Here is a 26,084-nt window from a genome sequence, read left to right on the forward strand (position 1 = left end):
TAAATTTGTTAAGGTGTGTTTGAGAACCTAGAATGTGATCTGTCCTGGTGAATGATCCTTGTGAGCTTGAGAATATATATTCTACCATATATTGAATAAGACTTTTGATGTCATTATATCCAGTTGAGTGATGGTGTTGAGTTCAACTATGTCCTTGGTGATTTTCCTTTTTAAAATTTTATTTATATGGTTGCATTGGATGTCTTGGTGTGTGAGGGCTTTCTCCAGTTGAGGCCAGGCCCAGGTGCGGAGCCGGCAGCCGGCGCCGTCCCCGCCGCGGGGCCCAGCCCCGGCTTCCTGGGCCCAGTCGGAGTTGTCCCCAGTTCCACCCGCGGCCCCGCCAAGATGGAGGACGTCGTCTCCTCCAGCAGCCATGACGGGAGCGGGGGACGCCTCCCCACGGGGCTGAGGGGAAGGCAAGCGCTTCCAGCCCTCGGAGCGCGCGGGGTCCCGCCGCCGGCCTTCCAGACCCCTGCTCCCGCCCCCATCGCTGAAGCCCCTGCCCGCCCAGGCCTCACGGGGCTCCCAGACACTGGACAGGGAGGGCGAGGAGGATATCAAGGGCGTGGCGCTAGCAGCCACTGCGAGGGCAGGTGGCCCGGCTCAGGTCTTCGGGCCGCTGGCGTCCGACAGCGCTCGACCACTGCAGGTAGCAACAAACTCTGTTGTCTACACGGCGACACGCCGGTCTGGGATCCGTGCGGAAAAGGCGGGGAGTGCAATGGAGGCGCGGGGGTGTGGCTTACGGCTGACGGACGGGGCATCGGACCACCCCCTCAAGGGGGGGTCCTGAAGGAAGGCGGACACAGCCAATGGGCGTGCCCTTGGCGCCCAGCCCGCCCTCCCCGGCCGCCAGTGAGGGCGCAGGGGGAGGGACCTGCCGGGTCGGGCCGCGCCGCCGCGGCCGCCGCCTCCGCCTCCTCACTAGCGCTAAAGCTGGGACTCGACCGAGTGGAGTTGCGCTTGTTGCCGAAGAGGTGGGTGATGGGCCGGGGGCGGAGAGGTTCGTTCCGCGGAGCCGCAGCCAAAACCGGGTGAGGCTTGTCCCCGCCGTGTCTCCAGCTCAGGGCCGCCGACAGTGGGGGTGGCCGGGAGCGGCGCAGCCTCTGGAGGCGGAGGCGCCGGGAGGCGGAGATGGGTGAGGTCGGCCTCCGAAGCCTCCCACCGACCCGGGAGAAGCGCCCCGCGGCGCGGCCGCCGTCGCCGCTGCCGCTTCGGGGCCTCAGGCTGCCGGCGCCTCCGCTGATGTCCCAGGCGCATTGGCAGGCTTGAGTGCGGGCGCGGCCGCGAGGGCCGAGTGAGGCGGCCGCCGGCGGGCTTCGGGGGTCGCGGGGTGGGGGAGGGGGCGCCTGCTTGGGCGCTCGTGGCCGCACTCGCAGTCTCCCGGCAGCGACCCGGGGTCCGCAAGTTTGAGAGTGAGGACACGGCCCCCCCGCACCAGGTCCCCTCCTCGGCCGCCCAGACCCCGGCGCGGTGTCTTCTCACGGCTTATATGGGCGAGTTTCTAATGGCGGACGCGGAGCGGGCAGGTCTCGGGCTCCGGGCCAACACGGGGGTTTCCGCCCCGCGGCGACGCGAGCTGCGGGCGAGTGAGTTCCTGAGGGACGGCGGCGGCGAGCGGGCCGAATCGGGGATAGGTGTCTCGAGGCCGCGCTCGCCCTCCGCCTCCCGCCTTTGGCTCGCAGGGACTGTGCGGGCGAGTGGTGGTGGCGGGGCCTTGGTGTTTGTGTACCTGGCGCCTCGGCCGCCGTGGGGTGGGCGGTGTCTGTGTGGAGGAGCGCTGAGGCTTCTTGACTTGTCCCTTTGCTTCCTCTCTGGTGAGTTGGTGCTGCGTCCACCTTGGCTATAACGAAGTCCGTTTTCATCCTTCGTTCTAGGGCCAGGAATCACCTACAGAAAAGTCTGGTGATAGTTCGGTGATAGTAATTAAGGAGGAAAGCGTGCACGGTGAGTAAGTTTACCCCGCGTGTTTGTGGAATACAGCTAGCGCAGTACTAGAGTGTGCTTCTGTGGAACTTACCTTTCTCTTACCTTGAAGGCAGAGAGCTAGTTTCTGGAGTGGACCTTGTCCCCTGAGCCAAGCCAGGGAAGTCCCTGGGAAAGCATGGTGAGTGCGTGCTGATGTTTACACCACTGGTATTCTCCTAGAGTTCTAAGATGTTCCATTTTTAATGCTTTCTTTTTAACATTTTTTTTTGCATTCTAATGGTTAGAAATAATTTTTTTCCGTACTGTTGAATTAGCTAGACTGATTGAATCTTATCGTTATTCTAAGATTGATGGACACAATACTTTGTGTGTGTGTTTGTCTTATATTTGAGGAAGATTTGTGTTTTCTGTATCCTGATAAAACTCAGGCAAGCATCACATCAGGAAACTTTTTTTTTTTTTTGAAGAGAGAATCTAGTTCTTACCCTAGTCGCGATTCTAAGATTGACCACTGAATTACTAAATTGGTAGTGACAGTCTCCATTATGAAGTTGATGTGTTTTTTTTTTCTTGTTACTAAAAAGTAAGCTAAGTGCTCTTCATTTTGGTACAATAAAATGCCCAGTTCCCTGTCAGCTGTTGCGTTAATGGCTTTAACACCAATCCTTTCCTGAATCAGTAATTTTGTAAAGTGTCTCAAAATGATTTTTTTAAAAAAATCTCTGATTTTACATTTATTATCTGGGATTCTGTACAGTCTTAGATCCTGCCTATTTTGTCCTTCCAGCTGGTCAGTTTTTCACCAGTCATCAAAAAGAAACTTGGTGAATATTGCTGTTTCTCATAGTAATATTCCTGCCTTCCCTCTGCTGTTGTTGCTTCTTGCCAGACTTGACTGTGCACTTACTCTGATAGGCTTCATGGCACACTTCATTAGTTAGACAGCTTTAAGGAATGAATATTGTTTTGACTGGGTGATTTTCATAGGATACCTGAAATGATATTTCAGATTATGTGGTAGTTGTATGAGATGAAGGAATGTGGACAGGGTTCTAGAGCTATGAGGGACTTTATTAGGAAAAGGGAACTAGTGGAGACTAACAGACTGGAAGGATAACAAATCGCTGACTCAGTTATTACCACTTAGAAAAGCCACTTTTCTCAACAGCAAGCAGGTTCTTAGCATAGGTGAGCACAGTGTGGGAAGGACTAGGTTTAGTGCCAGCCAGATTTCATATCTGGTTTATATCTCTGCTGTCTTATTACTTTAGCAAGTGCAAACTAAATAAGAGTCAATAACTGAACCTTTATAAATGCACATCTTATTCAGTTAAATACACTTTTTTATCCACATTTTATACGTGAGTAAATTGTGTCTGTGTTCCCAATTGCTATGAAGATTGTAAAGTGCCTAGCCCATAAGTTATGTGAAACACACACACACATTGTTAACGGTAGCTACAGTTCTTGTGTTTTTTGTCTTCTGATATTTCCTCAGCTTTATCTTTCAGTCCTTTTCCTGAGTTTTCCATTTTTGTCAATTTTTTATGGTCTTTTGCTTGTCATGTGTCGGGCTAGAGTTCTGATTGTTGTGTGGATTTCGATTTTCTTTTTCCTGCACTTTCTCCTTTTTTTCTTTTAACAACTTTTTCTTTTACATTATTTTTTATTGGAGTATAGTTGTGTTATATTTACAGCATTGTGTTTCTGCTGTACAGCAAAGTGAATCAGCTATACCTGTATATATACATATATCCCCTCTTTTTTGTATTTCCTTTACATTTAGGTCACCGCAGAGCATTGAGTAGAGTTCCCTGAACTGTACAGTAGGTTCTCAGGTATCTATTTTATGCACAGTATCAATAGTATATATATGTCAGGACTATTTTTCTTATTAGAGGATTTCTTCAGATATTTTATAATCCTTGGTTGGTCTACTCGTGGTTAAGAATTGAGAAATAGAAAATAGATTAGAAAAATGAGTGGAATGTTTCAACTTGGAGCTTCACTGTAGGATGAATCTTTTTAGGCCAATTGATGGAGAACCTCTGAAGTCATTATCTTTAGGTCTTTCATTTTGGGGGGTTCCTAGTTCCACAGAAAGAAGTGTTTCTGAGAAAGAAGTTTTCTGCGGAAGAGTCTGCTGCTTGGAAGATTGAAGTCTGGATGCCAGCTCACTGGAAATCAGCCGGGAAAGGGAGCATTTCAAATACATGATATTGAAGCATTCACCAGTGCCTGGTATACCTGAAACAAAGATCGTTTGTTCTATCCTCTCCAAAGAAGAGAAGTCTAGAACTTGAGCCAGAAAGGGGGAAGACCTGTGATCATCAACGTGGAGAAAGGGAAGGGACCTGGAATTTCACATCCTCCTTGTCTTAGCTGTCTGCTCCCTATTCCAGTGATATCAGGAGTTACAGGCTTTGAGCCTTTTGATGATTCCGCTGCTTATGTCCGAAGTTTCTCAGTTTTTTCCTTCACTGTTTTAGAGGTAGGCTGTCTCAGGCAGAGTTGGTTAACTACTCATCCACCTGCTTATCAAAGTTTTTGCTTTTGTTTCTTTAGTTTTTCCTTTTCTTGTGAGTAGGAACTTCACTGTCATTTATGGGGATTTTAGAAGGGATTGAAGTTAGTTTTGTGTGATCAGTCTACCATCTCTTAAGTGCCTATTCGGTACTTAAGTAGTTCTGCTGTTTGTTGTGATTGTTCATTTAATTCTTCCTTTTCCTAGCTCTGTACATTTGTGAATAAAACCTTGAGAATCATCATACACCTTTATTTAGTTTTTGATTTTTAGTGGGAATCCTTGTAGTATATACTAACAGGAAGCTAACTTTGAAATTGATGTTATTTTTATGTAAATATACAAATATTTTTGTATTACAAAAGATCTGTTACAGAATAAGTTCAGAGATGCCATAGAATGTGTTCTAGAATTTAAGTGATCAGCAAATTTTTATAGCATGCATCCTTTATGTTTCATAGAGCCTTGAAAATATAGATGTGCCTATAGGTAGCCAAAAATGAACCTTTGGAGCAGTGATTAAATATTTGAAAATACTTTCTTGGTGATTTTAATATTTGAAGGCTTGTGAGCAGGTTTGTTTACCTTTATCATCATGTGCTAATCTTGTCAAATTAATAACTCACCATTTCTATGTTAGCTACTGTTTTTTGTCATTTTAATATGTAAGTTCTACCAAATTGTGCATAAACATAATTGAATATTAACTGGCTAGTAAATTATTCAACTTTTTTTAATTGAAGGTGATGTCAGGAAATTAATGATACTGAATTATAACTTAATGCAGCAGACATTTTTGCAGTTTTAAAAAGGCATATTTAAACAACTATAACACTGAACTGCATACTTAAAAATGATTAAAATAGTATTTTATGTTATATATATTTTAGTGTAATCTTTTGGAAAGATAACTGTAGCAATCTTTGGGAAATAAAAAGTAGAATAAAAGTAAACACAATAGGGCAAAGGACCCTAATTTGTGTCTTTGTTTCGGTGTTAACTCTCATCTTTATTGATAATGAAATACCTTCTTAACTTGCAAGGTTATTACCTACAACCTAGAGATAATTTGCATATAAGAGTCTTGCTTGGGTTTCAGCCTAACTTTTTAGTTAGGCTGAAATTCTAGTCCCAATTTTTTTTTTTCTCTTGGCTGCACTGTGAGGCTTGTGGGAGCTTACCTCCCTGACCAGGGATTGAGCCCTGGGCCACAGCAGTGAAAACCTGGAATCCTAACCACTGAGCGACCAGGGAACTCCCATTAGATTCCACACTTCTCTGTGTGGATTTTCCTTTAATTTTATATTAATTTTCATTGTATCAAGATGAAAATTAAATAGTTGTAGATGAATAAGATACCACAGGAAGGGAACTTCCCTGGTGGTCCAGGGATTAGGACTTCGCCTTCCAATGTAGGGGGTGAAGGTTCAGTTCCTGATTAGGGAGCTGAGATCCCGCATACTTCTTGGCCAGAAAACCAAAGCATGAAACAGAAGCAGCATTGTAACAAATTCAATAAAGATTTTTTTAAAAAAGATACCATAGGAAGACAAAAATATTTAAGATTAATTAGACACTTGTTGAAATCTTAGGGTGAAGCCAAAGTATTTGCCTGAATACCTTCTCAGTAGAGAGAGATTTATCATTTTTGTACTCTTTAATATGGTCCAGGCAGATACCAGGGACTTGTATGTCCAGTTATCACAATAAAAACCTCAGAGTCCTTTTTTTAATCCCCATTTATAGTATGAACAACAGTTTACAGTTAAGAAAAGTAAAACTCAATTAAGTGAGGTAATGTGCTTAGTGCCTTAGCTAAACTTTTAACTTTTCTCTTTTTGGATAATATCATAGAAATATTTAAAACTTTTTTGTAGGCTTATGTTTACAGAATTAAGAAAATGATAGTTAAAGTATATAAACAGTGACTTTTAATAGTGGTTAGGGTTAGGTTTTAACTTTTTTACAATCTGAAATTTGAAAATAGGTAAATACTTAATCTTTTTTTTTTTTTCAGAAATAGATGACTGGAATTAGCTGAGCATAAAGAATCCCCTTTCTATTATGTTCTTTGGGAAGATCAAGATAGAACCTAACAGCCACCAGAGGGCACCATGGAGTTAGCTATTGCTCTTTCCCAGAAATTGTTCTTTTCTGTTTTAGATTTATTCAATACAGAAAGAACTAACAAGAATTTGTGTGTGTGTAAATAACAGTTCTTAAATTTCATGATTTAGTTTAGGCGAGTTATTGCCTCTTTCCTTTGAAAATCAATCACATTATAAGCTTATTGGATATGTGTTAACTATGATCCTAATTTTCGTATTTGCTTTATAACCCTTTTAACTGGTTCCTTAGATTTGTTATTTATCTTTGAAGTAGAGTTACATGATTGTTAATTTTGTTTCATCTTAAAACAAGGACTTAAGAAATTGTATACAATAATTGCATATGATGTGGTGTCTATGAAATAGATTATAGAGTCAGATTTCTTGGGTTTGACTCCTGATTCCACCCTTTCCAGCAGTGGAGACTTGGGCAGGCCAGGCAGATTATTTACTGTCTTCTGAGACTTAGTTTCCTGATGAGTAAAATGAGACAAAGAATAGTTCCTGCCTCACTTATTCAAGCATTTACTGAATTACTATATTTAATGATATAGCACCCATTAAGAATAAACATTATCTATTGTATGACTTTAAGTACTATCACTTAAAATTAGTTGGGAAAATTTTAGAATAGAATGTTACTTACCATATTTCAATATGAAATGTTTAAAATAGAATGATGACTGCTGTATGAGTTCTCCTAATTATTCAGTACCCCTACAGATCCCACCTCTTTCACTGTCTTGAACTTCTAAGAAAATTGAAGCCAGTGTTTGTAAACTTAGCTCAGCTTTCCATCTATTGTTTCTACATACTTTTATACGCTCCAGTTATAATTGGACAAACCCTTGGACAACGTGGGTTTGAACTGCCCAGATCCACTTAATACATAGATTTTTTCCAGTAGATACTGTAGTATTGCAGGATCCAGGGTTGGTTGAATCTGTGAATGTGGAACTTCGGATGCGGAGGGCCAACTGTAGAACTTAAGCCTCTGTGGATATCCTGGGACCAAACCCCCTGTGGGTACTGAGGGACAGCCATACACTTAACCTTTCCCTCTTGCTTTTGAGATAAAGGTGATTTCTTATTCATGATTAGCTTCATTACCACCTGGGCTGTGCATATCCTCATCCTCCTCTTGTCTCATCTGCTTTGAGAGCTTTGCTTCATTGATCTTTCACTTCTCCAAATTCTTCCAGTTATTTGGATCTGGATCCTTTCTTTTGTTGTTCTCTAGTGCATGTAGGTACATAGAAGTCTTTGTTAAATAAAACCAAGGCTAAGAATTTGGGGCCTAAAATTAGAGCCCTGAGTGGCAATGCTATTTGGGCTTACCCATATGTTTCCTGATCTATAAAATGAATTAACCTATGTACCTCATGGGTTTTTTTAGAATTTTACATAAACCTATAATATAGTATCTGGCAATTTGTGGACAATGACAAAAAAGTTTCAGAATGATTTAATTACACAGTTATGTTGGAAGCAGAGAATTTGAAAAACAGTGAGAAAACACACTAGGGAAACACGGTTTGGACAATATAATAATTTTAGTAGATAAAGGTATATCTGGTATACTAGTTGTATTTGGACCCTGGGTTATTGGTAATTGATGGAATTATTTTGTACTATTTTCTATTTCAGTGAAGAACTTACTAATAGATAAAATCACAGAAAAGAATTTAAAATTTCACTTACGCTATTTAATTGCAATAAAATGTAATAATCATAATTTACTCGAACTTTTTTTTCTTTTCTCTCTGTTACAGGTTCTTTGGCATGGGTGAATGTTCAGCAGGAAGATTAGACTTGACTGAACAGACTCCTGTCTTATTAGGGAGTAAAGCCATGGCAGCTAGTCTCATGGATGTAGGAGACTCATTTGGTGACCCAGTTAGTCCGTTAGTTAATAGATCTAGAAACTCATTGGTGGAAGGTGATAATGGTGATGATGATGATGTTGTGTTTATTGAATCTATACAACCTCCTTCAAGTTGTGCTCCAGTAATAGCTGATCAAAGACATTTTGTATTTCCTGCATCAAGAAGTAAAAAGCTTCAAGGACATTATTCTGTAATTCTTCCTTCCTCAAGATATTTGGCTTCTCAGAAGGGAAATATAAGTGAGACAATTGTTATTGATGATGAAGAGGACATGGAAACAAATGGAAGGGAAAAGACAGTTTCTTCCAGTTTTATTGAATGGGAATTTCCTGGAACTAAAAACAGAACCAAAGATTTGGATTTCTCCACTTCCAGTCTTTCAAGAAGTAAGGTAAATGCAGGAATGGGTAATGGTGTTATCACTACAGAATCGACTGTGAAATTCATATTACTAATGTTACAACTTTAGAAGCAGGTTTTAAGCTCTGAATGATGGGCGAGATATGAACTTAATGATTACAAATATAACATCACTATAGAATTCCAACTTGGGAGATGTCGCTAAAGGACTTCAGTCAAGTAATTTTGGTGTTAATATGCAAACATACACCCCGTCTTTAACTTCACAGACCAAGACTGCAGTAGGACCTTTTAATCCTGGTAGAATGAATGTGGCAGGAGGTGAATTTCAGAATGGAGGATTTACAACTCATCATAGTCCTGGTAAGCAGTGAGTGATACTAAATACTTTCCTTTCACCCTAAATTTGTAAGCTTTTGGCTTTTAGTACCTATATCCAGTTTATTTATTCTATATGTGAAGTATTTTTTGTTAACTTTCATATTAAGATAGAATTTTTTTACTTAGTAAAACTGCAGTTTACCCAAGTGTTTCATATTTTAAGTTTTAACTGAAAGCTCCCATAATTCTTACCTCTATCTTTGTTTACCATCTTTAATGTAAAATTCTTAGAATAAAACGATGGGTAGTGAACTAAAAGATTAAAGTAATATTACATAAGAATTAAATTTTATTTAATTTGTAATTACATAACTTGATTTTTCAATTTTTACATTTCAAATGTTTACTCTTGGACTGTTTGTCTCTGATTTTTGTTTTAAATTAGCACTTTATTAGTTTCTTCATTTTAAATTTGGAAAACTTTCTTTAAATTAGAGATCTATATTTTAAATATGCTTCTGTGGCCATTTGTGTTCTGGTAAAATATAATGAAAGTTATTTAAAATTTAGCAAATCTTTTTTTCAGCGTTTTCGTGACTTAATGTGCCCTTTGTTTTTTTGTTTGTTCTTTGGTTTTTTGTGTTTGCTTTTGGCCATCTATCAACTTAGAATTTTAGAAAAGAACTATAAAGTAACTAGGGCTAAGAACCGAATCACTTACTGTTTAATGGAATGCTAGTATATTTTTTTCTTTAAAATTTTTTAAAATTAATCTTTTTCTTTGATTATGAGAACATTACAGAACATTTGAAAGATATCATAGTTAGAAATAAGAAACTAGTATCTGTTACCAACCCACTAAGTAGAAATGACTGACAGCTGTTAAAATTTTAGTTTGTTTGCTATCAGTCTTTTTGCCTCCGTGGTTTTAAAAGTAGAATTTAGAGCATATTATATATAGTTTTGTGTTCTTTTGACTTTTAATGTAAGTTTTAAGTATGTTGCGTTATTTTAAAAATAGAATTTTCAGTGTCAATAAAATATTGTGTTGTCTGAGGTATTTATTCCTCTACTCTTTAGGCATTTATGTTTTGTCGTTTTTTTACTGTTGAAACTCCACACACTAAATGTCTTTGTTTACATTATTTATTATTTCTAAAGGACAGTTCTCAAACTTTTGAACTCAGCTTCACTCTTTGAAATGATTGAGGAACCCAGAGTTTTTTGTTTCTGTTTTTATCTGTTATCATATTAGAAATTAAAACTTAAATTTGAAAAGTACCTAATAATTATGTGTTATGTGACATTTTTAATGAAAGATAACTACTTTCAAAGAAATTTAGTGAAGTTATTCTGCCTTAGTTGAAGACAGTATATTTAGCTCCTCTGATTGATTTCTACATAGAATGTGTTGCGTTGTCTTCTTTTGTTTGCAGTATAAGGAGAAAATCTGGCCTCGCATGCATACATGATTGTAGAATGGAGCTATATTTTAGTAGTCTTTTTAGTTAACTATGGATATTTTCTTTTCCTTTTGACGTGTCTCCAAAACTTGATAAGTGGTTGTTTCTTAAAAATTCTTACAGTGTGGAATCTGAAACTGTATAATGAACTTTTCATACATTATTACACTAAAATTCATTAATCTTCGGATGAATTTTACCTTTGAATGAATTGGTAACATTGTGCTTTCATTATTTGTAAGTGTTGATTCACTGTACCTAGGTCTTCTAAATGTTGACGCCTTAAAAAGCTAGCAGTGTTAGATGCAAGTTTTCAGAGATTCTGATTTTCACTCAAAACATCAAATTTTCTCATTGGCAACAAATAGTTATTTTTTTTAAACGAAAAGCTTAATTTAAGAAAATGTAACCAGTTTGTCATTCTTTCAAGGCTAGTTCAGCCTGCAGTGCAAGTTTTGCAAGTGCTTTTCCACTGTGTCTTATTGTACTTTGTTATGAAAAGGAAGTGGCTTCTGGATGCTTCCCTGTTCATCATACAGCTTCCTCGTTCATCATACAGAGTATTAAAATGTAATCAGAGGCTGAAATTTAGTAAAATTCATACTAAGTTTTAGTTTTTCAACAAGGACTTCTTTTGTATAATAAATAATTTCACTGGTCTTTGTCCATGTTTCTTGGGAGAGAGGCTGAATCCTTGAGATTAACCAATTCATGAAGATTAAGGCTAAGGGGGAAAAAAAAAGGCTAAGGGAAGGTCGCAAGACCAGGCATGTGATTCAAGTATTTGGGCCTTTGAGCCAGCACAGCCTCCATGGAGGAGAAAGAGGCTGAGATGGTCTGATCACCTGCAGCAAATAATCCCATCATTCATCTCCACATGGTGATGAAACCCAGTACAAACTCTCAACACTGAGATCAGTGTAGCCTCCTGGTTGGTGAATTCATCCGTGCTCGGTGGGTGACACTACCTGATTGACAGAGAATGGGCAGAAGCTCTGCATTGGGATCCTCCCTCTCCTCAGCTTGTATGTCTCTTCATTTGGCAGGTCCTGATTTGTATCCTTTAAATAATATTGATGATAAGTATAAAGCTTTCCTGAGTTCTCTGAGTCATTCTAGCAAATTATCAAACCTGAAGTGGCCTTAGGAAGCTCCTGGATTTGCAGCCAGTTGGCCAGGCATCCAGGTGGCATGTGAAGGGAGGGCAGTCTTGTGGATGTGTCTTTAAGCAGGGCTGGTGCTTACTCCATATGTTCAGTATCAGAATCGTGTCGACCTGTCGGTGTTGGAAGAAGAACAGCAGAAGTAAATGTGCCTGATAGTGAGGACAGCTTTTCTAGTACAGTTGGGTTCCACTGTGAGCAGTTTTACTCATCATTGCTTCTGCACCATTAGTGCAAATGCCAGCATAGTGAAAAAGACAAATAATCTGTTTTATTATGAAAATAGTTCAGCCTGTCACATCCTCTTTTATTTCTTATGTAATGTTGAATAGGAGTGATCAAAGTATAAAGTCTTGCTGTCTGCTTTTTTTTGGCAGCATTGTGGGGCTTGTGAGATCTTAGTTCCCCAACCAGGAATTGAACCCCAACTTTCAGCAGTGAAAGTACCAAGTCCTAACCACTGGACTCCCTTGTCTTGTTCTTGACCTGGCGGGAAGCATTTGACTGAATTTCATCAGTAGTATATTGGTTGACATGTCAAATCTTTCAGTTTATCACACTTATTTTCTAGTGAGAGGTTTCTGTAGGTGAAACAGCTAAGTCAGATGACAGTTTTTTAAAGCTTTTTATGGTAAATGCAAAATGGCCCTCATAAAAAAATTTTGGGCTTTTTTCCATGTTGTAAACTGTCCTCAGGAGTAGGAATACTGTTTAATGTTTGCTAAACTGACCATTTAAAGGTGATAACTTCCTTAATTTATATATCATGCTCGCTTGCTTAGTAGCTCAGTCATGTCCGACTCTTTGCGAACCCATGGACTGTGTAGCCCACCAGGCTCCTTTGTCCATGGAATTTTTTAGCCAAGAATGCTTTGAAGTGAAGTGAAAGTTGCTCATTTGTGTCTGACTCTTTGCAATCCCGTGGACTATACAGTCCATGGAATTCTCCAGGCTAGAGTACTGAAGTGGGTAGCCTTTCCCTTCTCCAGGGGATCATCCCAACCCAGGGATCGAATCCAGGTCTCCTGCATTGCAGGTGGATTCTTCACCAGCTGAGCCACAAGCGAAGCCCCAGAATCCTGGAGTGAGTAGTCTGTCTTCTCCAGGGGATCTTTTGGACCCAGGAATTGAACCAGGGTCTCCTGCATTGCAGGCGGATTCTTTACCAACTGAGCTATCAAGAAAGCCCTAATTTATATATCATTGAACTTTTAAAAATAGATTTGCAAAATATAAATTTGTTCATTCATGTTTGTCATCTATTTATTACCATGTACATCTTTTATTGATTGAGTGAAACATGAGAAATAATATAAAGCACTTGTGATATCTGTGAAGAATGATGTGTTAAGCTTAACAGTTGAAGATGTTGAAGACTTGAAATAATGTTCATTGAAAAATCATTCTTTTGGATCTGTTCACTCGTTTAAAAAATTTTATTTCTAATATAATTGATTTGTTTCTTTCACTTATTTCTTGTTTTGTAATTATTTTCTAAATTTTAGATGTATATTTGTGGAAGCATGAATTCAATCTTATGTATATATAAGCTCTTAAGTGAAGTTAAAATCAGAAACCTTGCCATGTATATCTTTGATGCTTCAGCCTTGACCCAGTTTTCACTTTCTTTTTTTTTTTTAATCTTTATTTATTTGGCTGTGTTGCGTTTTAGTTGTGGTATGTGGGATCTAGTTCCCTGACCAGGGATCGAACCCAAGCCCCCTGCATCGTGAACTTGGAGTCTTAACCACTGGACTAACAGGGAAATCCCCATTTTTCACTTTTTGAAGTAAATTGAAGTTGTATATTTAATGGTGAAGTGGATCAATAACATGCTTTTCAATTTAAAAGCATAGCACATAAATTTGATACCTAACTATAAAGGAGCATACTGTGGTTAGATGTGATACTGTCACTCCACTCAAATAGTGGACATAATTGAGGCTAGCAAAAGTTGTTTAGATTACTTAGATGTATTTTTGTTCTTGTCATCCTTTTATCTCCTTAATTCAAAACTGTATATTACTATGATATTTTCTCATGACATGAAATATCAATGATTTTAAAATACAACAAAAACAAGCATTAAAGGACTCACTTGGTATTCATTCATATATATGAAGAAGTTCTTAGCTACATTTGAACTATTTTGTGTATGCTGAGGCAGTTCCTTTCTGTTATCTATGAAGTTTGAATGAATTTACAGTGTTCCTGGGTTCTCTGAAGTTCTACTTTGGGGGACAGAAGTTACAGACTATATCCTTTTAAATAATACCACTTGGTCCAGAATTCTTAAAAGAGTGTCTTCCAAGTTGTCAGGTAAAGAGTGATGATGAAGATATGTCAAGTTTTCTGAAAGGTGGAGTCACTTTTCAAAAGGAATGCCTTGTTGCTGCTTTTTTCTTTGTTAAAATGGAATATAGCATCTTGAAAGCTAATTTTAGTGTTAACCCCAAATTCTGTTTTTGCCTGCTGTCAGCTTTGGTAAAAGTAATGAATTTTATAAATTACAGATAAAACTTGTTTAACAGCTTATAAAAATAGGACTGTGTCCATTAGAATGGACTTTGTATTATTTAATTTTTTCATTAACCTTTAGTGTATACTGTATTACACTGAAAGTTCTTTGGTCATCATGTATCTTTATGTAAAAAGATCTTTATTTCAAGAGAACACTTGGAAATTGTTCTTGGCATCTGTGTTGTATCTTTGTTGGATTATAAGCATTTCTGGCCTGGATACTGATTCTAGGAAGTTCTGCTTCTGATGATAATAGATTTTAAACTAACAATTGATAGGTAACTCCTGTTCCTCCTACAGAGAATAATGGGGGGGGGGGGCTGGGGAGACAAAATGTATAAAATGTCAGAAGCATTACAGAGCTACAAATACACTGGAAAAATGAGGTTTGTCATATCTGAGATGATGCTATCTTCTTGGGGTTGCTCTTCTGTAATGCGAGTTTGGTCAATTCCAGAAACGGCCACTGAGTTAAGGGGGACTTTTAGCAGACTCATGGGGCCTGCAAGGAAGGACTGGTTTCAAAACAAACAACAAGAAAAACCATTGACCTGTGGATTGGGAATGTGAACATAATCCAGAGTCTCAGTGTTTTCCCCAGTTATTCATATAGAAATGGTATTCAGGGATATGAGAAGGCAGGCCATCTAACAACACAACATACTAGAAGTGAGTCCATAAGGGGTGTGATAATAGAATTATCAGTCTACATTTTAACTGTAGATTACCTGTAGGAACAGCTCAAGAGAGTGTGAATGAACTAGAATGTTTATCAGAATATTATCCAGACTGAGTCAGAACCAGAAAGGGGGAAATGCAGAAAAGAATGTAAGAGACTTAGGATACTTGATGAAAAGGACATGTAATTAATATCCCAGGAAGAGGAAGGAAGAAATGAGGCAGAAGAGGTGTAACTGAAGATTTTCTAAAATGGAGAAAAAATATTAACCTTTGAATTCGAGAATCTTTACAAATACTCAGGAAAAATACCCAGGATAAATACCCAGGAAACCATTAAAAGACATGTACAGAAATCGTGGTCAAAAATTGGAAGACAGTCCTCCCCCTGTACATTGTAGCTTCCTCCCCTGAGTAGCAAACATCGCTCCTGTGTCCTGCCCACTCTGTGTCATACACAGTGAAGTGTCAATCAAGATCTTGCTTATCAGGTCCCCCTATCCAGTAAACACTTGTATCCCCTCAGCCCAAAATATTGGAAGCAGTCCAAATGTCCATCAGAAATAGAATGATAAATCGTATCAACCACATAATGGAATACTCAACAGAGGGAACAGATGAACAGCTATATTCAGTGTGTGTGAAACTCAGGGTACAGATTACATGATTACATATGTGAATTTCAAAATAAGACAACTACTCTGACGTCAGAACAGGTATGGATTATGGGAAAGAAGGGAAGTGATTGAGTTGAAAAGACATGAGGACCTTTCTGTGTGTTTATCTGGGTGATGGTCATAAAAGTATAGGTGTGTCCATGCTCAGTCATGGCTGACTCTCTGACCCCATGGACTGTAGCCTGGCAGGCTCCTCTGTCCAGTGGATTCTCTAGCGAGAATACTGGAGTGGGTTGCTATTCCCTTCTCTAAGGGATCTTCCTGACCCAGGGATTGGACCTGCATCTCCTGTGGCACTTGCATTGGCAGGTGGATTCTTTTTTGAGCTCTGCACTTAAGATATTCAAGCTTCATGTGTTGCTCTTTAACAACAAAAAAACCCCACTGAGACACTAAAGTAACTTCACTCAGACCAATACTTAAGATAATACTAAGATGTTATTCTTTAGGAAGTAGAGTTTGGATGTGGGAAGAAAGAATACCTAAAACTCAAATGTGTCTGGCATGTACTGGTCTTGGACAGACCACCTCTGCCTTCTAAGTCTTTGTTTTCCTTGTGTGTAAGGAGGGGTTTGCATTAATCTCCTGGGCCCCTTCTCTTAAAATTTACTCTGGGAACAAAGCATGGAAAAATGTGATTGAGACTTCTTTTCTTTAACCTGGAGACACTAATAAATAAAATAGGAATTTGATGGAAGAAGAAACTTTGAGGGACTTCCCTGGCGGTCCAATGGTTAAGAATCCACCTGCCAGGGCAGGGGACATGAGTTCAGTCCCTGGTTTGGAAGATCCCATATGTCACGGGGCTGCCCGTGGGCCATGACTCCTGAGCCTGTGTTGTAGATCCAGTGACCTACAACTGCTGAAGCCCTTGGGCCCTAGAGCCTTGCTCAGCAACAGAAGAAGTCACTGCAATGAGAAGCCCATGCACAACAACAGAATCCCAGTGCAGACAAAGATAAATAATACTAAAATAAACTTGGAAATTAGGATAAATTAAATGGTTGCAGTATGAACAAAGAAGACATTTGCTTTATTTATGAATGTGTCGAAGCTAAAGTGAAAAAAAATTTCATAATTATGTATAACTATGTCCCGTTTAAGTCTGGGTGAGTATACAAATTCACAAGCCCAAAGAATCCCCTTGCGGTTCTGTGGTTGGGACTCCATGCTTTCACACTGAGGGTATGGGTTTGGTCCCTGGTCAAGGAACTAGAATCCCACAAGCCACCTGGCATGGCTAAAAATAAAAAGCCCAATTTTTCTTTCATAGTGATGGTAATGGGAAATCTTGCAGTGCTTTGAATTTATTTCTTTTATTAAATCTGCTTTGTTATCCACATTATCTACAGAGAAGTTGATCCCAGAACACATCCTGTATTTTATAGATAACATGTAATTTTTGTTTTCTAAAGAAATAGTTCAAAAGTAGGCAGTTGAAGCAATAAACTTACGGGCACTTGGTAATAAAAACCTTTATCAGGGGAAGTCTCTGGCAGCCCAGTAGTTAGGACTTCGAATGAGGGCCCAGGTTCAATCCCTGGTCAGGGAAATAAGATCCTATAAGATGTGTTTTACAGCCAAAAAGAAATCTAAAAATCTGTTGGAATAAACTTCATGTTTGCCAGCATATCTTCCTGTGGAGTGAAAGAATTTCTTTGGTTACTTTTTTGGTTCTGTTTTGTTTTTGCCTATTTCGATAAAATGTCAAAAAGGACAAAATTAGAAGCAGCACATGGGAATTTAGAAGTGAAGATAGAGTTTTTAATATTGCTAGTATTCTGAAAGTTGTTTGGAGCTGTAATAAGTAAAGGGGACATAGGCCTTTTGCTAATGACAAAAGCTGTTTTTGAAGAGCGATTACAAAATAATTCAGTACTCTTGGGCCATTTTTCTCATCTCACTCTTGGGCTTTCTCTCAAAGTTTGATCATTACCCTGGAGTGAATTAGAAATGCAGATCTCAGGCCCCTCACTTGACCTACTAGTTTGGAATCTCTGTGTAAACAAGATTGCCAAATGAATGTATGCATGTTAAGGCACTGTAACCCATACATAACCTGTACCATTTTGAGGCAAACAGCAGAGTGCCTGTGTAAAGGTAGGAGAGCTGAGTCTCCTGCCCATACCACCTCACTGATGCCTGGAAATAAGTCTACGGTAACTGTAGACAGTTGCTTTAAAATGCTATGTCTAAATTACATGCATTTTGAAGTATTATGGAGGGAAGTGTACTAATACCTACAAGTTACTGGAACTACATAACAAGATAGATTATTTAGAGGGATGAATAAATAGAAAGGTGTGATAAAACCAATAAAATAGTATAGCATCTACATGGTGGACGTGGGTGTTCACAGTAAAATTCTTTAAGGTTCTCTATATGCTTTAAATTTTTCATAATGTTAGGGGGAAGCTGTTATCAAAATGGGTATCATATACTAGATTTTTGGAGAAGGAAATGGCATCCCACTCCAGTACTCTTGCCTGGAAAACCCCATAGACAGAGGAGCCTGGTATGCTATAGTCCATGGGGTCCTGAAGAATCGGACACGACTGGGTGACTTCACTTTCATGCATTGGAGAAGGAAATGGCAACCCAATCCATTGTTCTTGCCTGGAGAATCCCAGGGACGACAGAGCCTAGTGGGCTGACGTCTATGGAGTCGCACAGAGTTGGACATGACTGCAGTGACTTAGCAGCAGCAGCAGCATACTAGATTTTAGTCTATATTTGTACATTTCTTTATAATGTATTAATACTTTCTTAGAAGAGAAAAAGTGCCTTAGGAAATGTACTGTGTACAAAACTGATGTTTTAGTATATGAATTGTCTCATTCGGTGTTTTATTTTTTTCCTGCTGTGTGGCTTGTGGGATGTTAGTTGCCCAACCAGGGATTGAACCTAGGCCCTTGGCACCTAAAGCATCAAGTCTTAACCAATGGGCCGTTAGGGAATTCCCTCTCATTTAGATTTCATAACACTGATAGGTTGGGTGTTATTGCAATTTGTAGCTGAGAAAACCAAGGCTCAGTTTAAATTACTTGCAAAATTTGTAGTGCAGAGGGTCTTATTTAGAGATGTTGGCTACTCAGTGTACTATTCCAGGACCACCATTTCCGTTGCTGGCACAGTAGAGCTTTATTCACTTAGAATATGAAGCAGATTGTTCTGCTGGGTTGTAAAACAAGCCTGCCTTAATACTCTCTTAAACTTGTGCAAAATGAAAAAGTATTTTTCTGATGTGAGTTTTTAACTGTTTCGTGACTTTCTTGTGTGTTTTATTTTTAAGATTCTTGGATCTCCCAGTCAGCATCCTTTCCCCGTAATCAGAAACAGCCAGGGGTGGATTCTTTATCACCAGTGGCCTCGCTTCCTAAACAGATTTTCCAGTCTTCTGCCCAACAGCAACCCACTAAAGCAGCTAAAATCACTTGTGCAAACTGCAAAAAACCTTTACAGAAGGGACAGACAGCTTATCAGCGAAAAGGATCAGCTCACCTCTTCTGTTCTACCACCTGCCTTTCTTCCTTCTCTCATAAGCGTACTCCAAAGAAACGCAATGTGACATGTAAAAAGTAAGCTGTACCCTTCAACATGCCTCCACATGATTGGACACTGGTAGTATGAATGTGTGTTCTGAATGTCCTTACAGAGTTGCAGAGATCGATGGGTAGACTGGATGCACAGGTTTCTTCAGCTTTACAGAACTTGAATTATCTTAGCGGACATCAGAGCTCTGGGTCATTTGTACTGTACTTACTCTTGGCAGGGAAATGAAGTTTAGGTATAGAAATAAATGGACCCTCTCTTTTCCACTGCCTTTGCCTCACCATTTCCCCCACCCTCTGTCTTGTTTCTATCTGGTTGCTTGTCCCCTTTTTGTATGCTTCTAGAAGTCATAACCTGTGACAAGGTTCTAAAGGTCATAACCTGTGACGACAAAAATTGCTTTAGTTAATTTATGGTTATTTATTTGTTTGGCTGTGCTGGGTCTTAAGCTGCAGTACTTGGGATCTTCAGTCTTCATTCTGGCATGAGAGATCTTTAGCTGTGGCATATGAGATCTAGTTCCCTGACCAGGAATCGAACCCAGGCCCCCTGCATTGGGAGCACATAGTCTTAGCCACCATGAGTCTCAATGAAATATTTTTATTTCTGAATCTCTTCCCATATTATTTAGGAACTCTTAGCAGTGAAACCAAAATGTAGATTTTTCTGGATCGAAAAATTATAGTTGATTCCTAGGATTAAATCATGAGAAAATGAAAAATGTCAGTTGTTATTCATATATTTGACTTCTATTAAAATGCAGTATTCTGGGGAGTTCCCTGGCGACTTCTGTGGCCTGGCTTCAGTCCCTGGTCGGGGCGCTGAGGGAACTGATATCCTGAAAGCCAGGTAGCATGACCAAAAAGAAATGTTCTTAATTGTCTGTCCTTTGTGTTTCAGAGATGCACCTACCAAAAAAGCTACTCTTGTTCCTCAAGGGGAGTCAAGTGAACCCTCCCCAAAATGTTGTAGTACATCTTGTTTGTCTCCCTATGAAGACAGCCAGAATCTTCGAAAAAGAGTTCTGAACAAATCAAGATGTACAATCTGTAATAAACTAACAGAGGTCTGGACTTTTATTTAAATTACTATCTAGATTAACGAGAATAATTTTAACTTTTAGGTACTATTATATGTTCTGCTATCTACCTAATAGATGTGTCCTGAATTCCCTCAGTGAAGTTGAAGGGAAGAATAGGCATATGTTAGAGTTGTCTCCTAACAAACGTCCCCTTCCTATAGAATGGGGAGTAAACATCTGCTTACGTGAAATTGAATGCAGTCATAAAGAAAGCAGTGGTTTCATGGTGGATTTTGTTCTTATTAGCCACACTAAATGAGAATGTAGGTTTAGGACATGAAGGAAACAACCATTCCTAGAAGAACACAAAGAATAAATGAAGTAGAAGCATGTAGGTCATCCCACATTTCCTAGGTGGCACTGCTGTCTTCCCAGGCATCCAGGGAGTGCTCACTTGGCTGAGTTTGGTCTGGGTTACCAGGGAGCCATGCAAATCCTGGACAGGATTTTATCTCAGCTACCACAGAGCTGAGCAGAGCAAGAACTTAGGTCCTTACAGACACTATCCTGAAAGTGGGTGATACTGGTGCCCACTGGCCACACCCCCACCCCTGTTTTCTAGGGCAGTGAAGTTTATAATATCTACAAATTCCCTATCCATTTGTTTTTAATTAAGTCATATCAAAACCTATCTAATTCATTTTCTGTTATTAAATATCTCTTATTGCTTTTTATTCTATAAATTTTATTTTTCCTTTTTATAAGAAATCAAAGATAAAAATGAAAGAGTAGTATAATGTGCTTTTTAATGTCTTTTACCTGAATATTTCTTCTACTGAGAAATTACTGGAGATTATTTGTTGGAAAAAAATAGATCTATTAGGTATGATGCAAATCTGGTTGATTTATTTAATAAATTGGTTTTTCTTCTAGATTCGGCATGAAGTCAGCGTTAACAATGTAACACACAAGCTGTGCAGTAACCAGTGCTTTAACAAGTACAGGCTGGCCAATGGTCTAGTGATGAATTGCTGTGAGCAGTGTGGCGAGTACCTGCCCGGCAAAGGAGCTGGGAACAATGTCCTGGTCGTTGAAGGTCAACAGATGCGATTTTGCTGCCAAAATTGTGCTAATGAGTATAAACAGGTAATTCTCTTTTAATGAGTTTTAAATGATCAAGCTTGTAGTAACTGGCCTGTTAGCTTACATTAAGCAGATTTTTCTTAGAATCTCATTTAGTTCCTTTGTCAGTCTTTCATTCAATATTACTCTCAAATGAGTATTGAAATTGATTGATCTGAGTAAGCTTGCGTTAAGACTTGACGTTTTGCAGACATTACAAGGAGTAATTTTCTCCTGTACCGTTTTGTATCCCCACTAGTTCCAATTACTCCATAGTCTCAACAATATTTGATGTTGTGTGTTTGATTTAATCTATTCCAGTAGATATGAAATGATTATCTCATTGTGGTTTTAATTTCCTGATAATTGCTGTTCCTTTTTTTATTACGTGATTATCTTCTTTTGTAAAGTGTCCAAGTCTTAGCTCACTTTTTTTTTTAGTTCACTTTTTTAAATTGGGTTGTCTTTTCTGTTAGAAATTCTTTATATATTCAGGATACATTTCTTTTGTAAAATAAATGTATTTGGAAGATTTTTCTACTGGACAGTGTTTTTGTCTTTTCTCAATGTTTTTGAAAAGTCCAAGTTTTACATTTTGATAAAGTCCAATTTACTGTTTGCTTTTCTGATTAAAAACTTGTTTACGGTGTCTTTGCCTACCAAGGTTATGAAGATATTTACCTATCTTGTCTTCTTTTTAGGTTTAGATTTCATATCTGTGATCCATCTCAAGTTAATTTTGTGTGGGAGGGCTTTCTTGGTGATCCTGTGGTTAAGATTCTGCCTTCCAATGCAGGGAACATAGGTTCAATTCCTGGTCAGGGAACTAGATCCCACATGCAGCAGCTAAGAGCTTGGCATCAGTGAGTGGGGGCTAAAGATGCAGACAGACCTGCAATGGGCCAGACAGGCCCTCACAGCAAAGAATGACTTGGCCAATATATCATTGGTGCCAAAGTTGAAAAAGGATGAGAAGGCAGCTGGAGGGTGACTGTGTGTGGTAAGCACAGTGGCAGAGAGAACTGAACTTGCATCCTCCTCATGAGAAGTCCATAGCGACGCCTAAAAGTGGGAGGAAAAAATCAGTAAATAGTGATACAAACATGTTATTGTGATACTTGGAAATAAACATGGAAAAGAAACATCTAAAAATGTTCAAAGTACTTAACTTCTGGGAAAAGGGATGTTTTAATTAATTGAGTTATTTCTTTTAATTAGTCAGATGTAACTAGTTGGTTCTCTTTACTAAATGTTTATTAACTTTCAATTAAATAAAACCTTTGAAATAGTGTTAAAGATACTGAAGTTATTATATCTCATGTATAATACCTTAGGTAATGTGAGGAACTAAGATCCTGCAAGAAAATATGTATATGTATATGCTACGTTGGCTCTGATGCCAACGTTTAATTATACATAAGCCTTGAGTTTCCTGATGATCTACATTGGATTCAATTTAATGATCCCCAGGAAGATGAGTCTTAGATGTGTGGGGAATTGTGACAACTTGACTACCTATCCATTACCAAGACACTCAGAAATAAGACCAAGGCTTGAGTTTGGTTGTGTAAAAAAATAACATTAGCAATAGTCCTTGGCATTCTGTCTCTTCTTAAATATGCTCTTTTGGTATCATCTTACCAGTCCCATAGTTTCAGCTAATATGTATTTTGATGACTTCCAGAATATATCTGGAATATATATTTGTTCAGTTTCACACCAGTATGTCTGTCTAATTTCCATTTGAATGTTCCACAAATATTTGGAACTCTGTCCACAACTGACACTCCAAGCCTGCTTTCCTTCTTTGTTTACCAAGTCAGTATATAACCCTCCATCCAGTCAGGTGTCCAAGCAGAAACTTTGGGTTATTCCTTACTCCTCTGTCTTAGCCCCCAGGGCCACTCATTTCCCAACTAACCTGGATTCTACTTCCTAACCAACTCCTGGCTCTGCCCTGTGTCCACCACCGTAGTCCTAGACCTGACCACCGTCCCTGCTTGCCACAGTTGGCCCCACAGCCTCCTGGCTGTCTCTCTTCCCTGGTTTCCCTGAGCACTGGAGACCAGGGTGCAGTCAGGGCAGTCTTCCAGGGAACACAGCACATCATGTCACTCCAGCTCTGCCTCGGTGCTGCCTTTGCATGCAGGACTGCCTCAGAGCAGTGCTCTTGGTTCCTGAGCTCCATTGCTGACCATGGTCAGGTATTTTAGTACCCTGTACTAAAATACTACAGCTAGCAGATGCCCATCACAGTGCATACATTTCTTATTTTGACTTGTGTGTGTGTGTGTGTACATTTTTATTTTATTGACCCCAGAATAGCTAATTTTAATTTTTATTAGATGAAATCATACACTATATGGTACCTTGTGACTGAATTTCACATACACTGTTTTCAAGGTTCACCCAAGTTATAGCATATATCTTTACCACACCTAATCTTATTGCCAAATAATATTTCATTGTATGGATAATACCACATTGTTATTTCTATTTTCTTGGCTCTTGTGAGTAATGCTGCTGTGATCATTTTGTACAAGTCTTTATGTGGACATGTATTTTCATTTTTGAATTGCCACTCTTCGAAAATGGTATAGGGTCACTATGGTGACCATATATGTCACCATAGGATGACATAGGGTGTCTTATAGAGTGACTGTTAATTTTGAGGAATTGCCATTATTTTCCATTTTCCATTGCCACCAGTGCCTTAGGAAGGTTCTGGTTTTTCTACATCTCTGCTAAGACTTGTTATTATCATTCCTTTTATTGTAGGCATCCTGGTGGGTATGAAGTGATTTGTAGTGGTATTGAATTGTATTTCTTTGATGACTAATGATAAGCATCTTTTTCATATGCTTATTGGGCATTTTGTATATACATTAACTTTTTTCATTGTTAATAATGAAAAAAGGAAATAAGGAAAAATTATAATTATAATCTATTTTTCCTCAGATGATGGAAACAAACTTAAAAAAAGTATTAGCATCAGAAAACAGAAAAAGGAATGCTGTTGGAGAAGAAAATGAAAGAGAATTATATGGATCATTGACCATACTTCCAGAAAAAATAGAAGAAATACCAGAAAAAAAGGAAAAGACTTCAGAACTACAGGTTTCAGCAGAATGTAGCCTAGACACGTCAGTGGTCCAACAGAACATGAATTTACCTCCTTCCATGTCAGACATAGCTGATAAACTTCAAGAGCAACTGGGAGAGAAACCATCAGAAGACTCCGTTATTCCAGCTGTGCTTTCTGCAGATCCAGGTACATGGCCCCGAATTTTGAGTATTAAACAGAGGGACACTCTAGTTGAAAATGACCCACCTCAAGTAAGAAATTTTAACTTCCCAAAAGACAGTACAGGGAGGAAGTTTTCAGAAACTTACTATACAAGAATTCTTGCAAATGGTGAGAAAACCACTAGATCCTGGTTACTGTATTCAACCTCAAAAGATTCTGTCTTTTGTCTGTATTGCAAACTCTTTGGGGAGGGAAAAAATCAACTGAAGAATGAGAATGGGTGCAGAGATTGGCAGCATTTATCACATATTCTTAGCAAACATGAGGAGAGTGAAATGCACATCAACAATAGCGTTAAATATTCAAAATTAAAATCTGATTTGAAAACAAGTAAAATTGTTGAAGCTTCAGAACACAGATTACAGGAGAATGAGGGGAAGGATGGTGTGAAGCTGTTGTACACCTTAGACCTGATCTGACATGACATGAAGAGGTTGAATACTTACTCAGAGCTGTAGCCTGATAGTCGGTCCTTTGTGCTGAGGCTCCCAGATAGTGTTTCTTCCGCTCATTAGTAATAAGTATCATAGCAAGTTAACTCGTAAAGATGGTTTTTGCTCCAAGTTCTCATGATTAATGCCCATTCCAGTGAAGGCAGTTGTTGATCTTTTCAGTCTTTCAATTCACATCTTTTAAAATGGGCATTTCAGGACTGACTTTTGACCGATGTAATTAATATTTTGTTCTGATTATCTTGGAAGAGGGAGGAAAAGGCTTGAATTTATCAATAACAGTTGAACAAGATACATACGTGAACAAGTATTGTTATTTAGAAATAGAATGGGATCTGAAACTGCAGCTTTGCTAATAAACCAAATACTTATGGTTTATTTTATTTGGGCAAAATGTTATTATTTGAACAAAGCAGCATCATTTGTTGTGTTAAATGAATTAAGGTGGTTAATTTGTGTTTTATTGGTTTTGTTTTAATTTAATTTATAAATGTTTTAGCTTTTATTGTCATGTGAAAACTATAAGCATAAAGAATATACCTATTTTTATGTTGGTGCAAATATAAAATATATTGTTGATATAAATATTAAAATAAAAATATATTAAGTTAACCTTTATGTGTTGTGGCAATTTTTTTGTTTTCATCCAAAGGAAAAATACACTCATGAAAATTAAAAGAAGGTTGTCGGTTTTTTCACATAGTCAGTCATGTTGCTTCACCATGTATTTACTAACTCTCCCTTGTTTCTGGTTTCTGATAGCAGTTCTGTCATATATTCCATCCTTACATACCGTTGTCTCAAGGCTTTTCCTGTGAAACAAAATGGCATGTGAATGGTGGCTGGAGCAGGACGACATGGGGCACTTGCAGACTCTCGGTGAGGTCAGCACAGAAAACTTTGGGAAATAACCCAGAACATCAGTCTCATTGGTTTATAGCTGTTTTGCTTCCTTGACAGCTGGGTCGTTTTCAGTGTTTCATACTTGGGTCTGAATGAGG

The 26,084-nt window shown here is 38.8% G+C and overlaps 1 protein-coding gene across 30 annotated transcripts; it reads left to right on the forward strand.

Annotated features, from left to right (window-relative positions):
- The first annotated feature begins 923 nt into the window (after positions 1-923).
- LOC101119317 (zinc finger MYM-type protein 5) lies at positions 924-25,695 on the forward strand. 30 transcript variants are annotated; one of them, XM_060394494.1, is made up of 11 exons: positions 924-977; positions 1,878-1,947; positions 2,039-2,107; positions 3,716-3,767; positions 4,022-4,420; positions 8,334-8,838; positions 9,077-9,170; positions 18,922-19,207; positions 20,082-20,247; positions 21,136-21,348; positions 24,283-25,695. In XM_060394494.1, the coding sequence occupies exons 6-11, from the start codon at positions 8,344-8,346 to the stop codon at positions 25,048-25,050; spliced, it is 2,022 nt and encodes a 673-aa protein (XP_060250477.1). In that variant the 5' UTR covers positions 924-977; positions 1,878-1,947; positions 2,039-2,107; positions 3,716-3,767; positions 4,022-4,420; positions 8,334-8,343; the 3' UTR covers positions 25,051-25,695. The 30 variants fall into 30 exon arrangements, with proteins under 30 accessions (XP_060250477.1, XP_060250474.1, XP_060250475.1 ...); XM_060394491.1 differs by lacking the exon at positions 4,022-4,420 and having other exon boundaries at positions 924-1,034; XM_060394492.1 differs by lacking the exon at positions 3,716-3,767 and having other exon boundaries at positions 924-1,034.
- Positions 25,696-26,084: the final 389 nt, after the last annotated feature.

The sequence above is a fragment of the Ovis aries genome, chromosome 10, assembly GCF_016772045.2.
Source record: "Ovis aries strain OAR_USU_Benz2616 breed Rambouillet chromosome 10, ARS-UI_Ramb_v3.0, whole genome shotgun sequence".
NCBI lineage: Eukaryota > Metazoa > Chordata > Mammalia > Artiodactyla > Bovidae > Ovis > Ovis aries.

Excerpts from the sequence above, each read along its gene's own strand:
- LOC101119317 (XM_060394491.1), top strand. The coding sequence starts at position 8,344 with ATGGGTGAATGTTCAGCAGGAAGATTAGACTTGACTGAACAGACTCCT. Across the intron at positions 9,171-18,921 it reads TACAACTCATCATAGTCCTG|ATTCTTGGATCTCCCAGTCA; the intron begins GTAAGCAGTGAG and ends TTTATTTTTAAG. Across the intron at positions 21,349-24,282 it reads GTGCTAATGAGTATAAACAG|ATGATGGAAACAAACTTAAA; the intron begins GTAATTCTCTTT and ends ATTTTTCCTCAG.